The 1,107-nt window shown below is 43.1% G+C and overlaps 1 protein-coding gene across 1 annotated transcript in view; it reads left to right on the forward strand.

Annotated features, from left to right (window-relative positions):
- Positions 1–163: 163 nt before the first annotated feature.
- The window catches only part of LOC101853543 (tetratricopeptide repeat protein 25), a gene marked incomplete in the record, with an annotated part of 26,495 nt that continues 25,551 nt past the window's right edge, over positions 164–1,107 (forward strand). The window contains 1 exon segment of the mRNA XM_013081013.2: positions 164–592. Coding sequence (XP_012936467.1) covers positions 466–592 — 127 coding nt within the window.

Here is a 1,107-nt window from a genome sequence, read left to right on the forward strand (position 1 = left end):
CCCCCCCCCCGGGCCACTAACTGGTCGCTCTCTAAGTCCCTCTCCCTTTCTCCACCCCATCTCCTTCACACTTTCCTTCCTTCTCTCTCGTTGCCAAGCAAGTAATCCCACATACTATCGACACATAGGCCTACCTAACCGGAAGAAGAAATTCAACCGGCGCACCATGAGAGTATAGAAGTGAACACATTTTGCGTCGTGTAAGAATTTCCTTCATTTTTTCTCAGTTACCTGCAATAGATGTCTATACACAAGATACACTTTGGACATCTCTTTTCTGGCTCATCATCGGAGGAACTAAGGGTAGTTAGACAATACTTTATCAATACCTAAACTAAGCTGAAGTTGGATATACCCCGGATCCGTGAAAAAAAGTGGAAAACAATTCCTTGTGTTAATTTATTGATGAATGGGAAGACAATTTTTTAAAAGAGAAACGTAAACAAACAAGCAAACAAACTAATAATGTACGGTGCTGGCGGAGACGATGAGTCGGACGGACTTCCAGGAACTTATGAGATCTACAAAGCCGAGGCAGATGCCCTGTTCAAGAATGGAGACTACCGCAAGGCTATTGAAAGCTATACCACGGTGAGTGCGTGTACGCCTCATGCGTTTAAAAAAAATAAATTTTACATTACTTGACCTTGGAACTGAACTGAAGATGTATTCCCAGCTCCAGGTATGTAGGTGTATGGGAGGGGGTGGGGGAGAGAGGAGGGAAGGGGTGATTCTTTTTTCTCGCTGTACAATAATAATACGCTGCCAATGGGTCCACTTACGTCTTTTTCTTTAAAAAAATACTAACAATCTGCTCATCAGAATAGGGTTTGGATGAATGAAATGTTTTTGTGTGAGGAGGAGGTGGGGTGGGCATGTGCTTTTTAATGTTCTCAGTACTATAATATGACTGTCGATGGGTTCAAATGCGTCTCTGTCTTAAAAAAAAATCTCCTCTCCAGATTAGGGTTTGGCTGGGTGAAATAGTATCTCCTCCCTCCCCCTCCCCCTACACACACATTTTCTCTCAAAATGACACAATCAAGAACCAACCCAATCCAATCCAACTAATGCTAATATCCATAGCACCCTAAAGCTTCTCGACCC

This window comes from Aplysia californica, unplaced genomic scaffold (assembly GCF_000002075.1).
Source record: "Aplysia californica isolate F4 #8 unplaced genomic scaffold, AplCal3.0 scaffold00111, whole genome shotgun sequence".
NCBI classification, from domain to species: Eukaryota; Metazoa; Mollusca; class Gastropoda; order Aplysiida; family Aplysiidae; genus Aplysia; species Aplysia californica.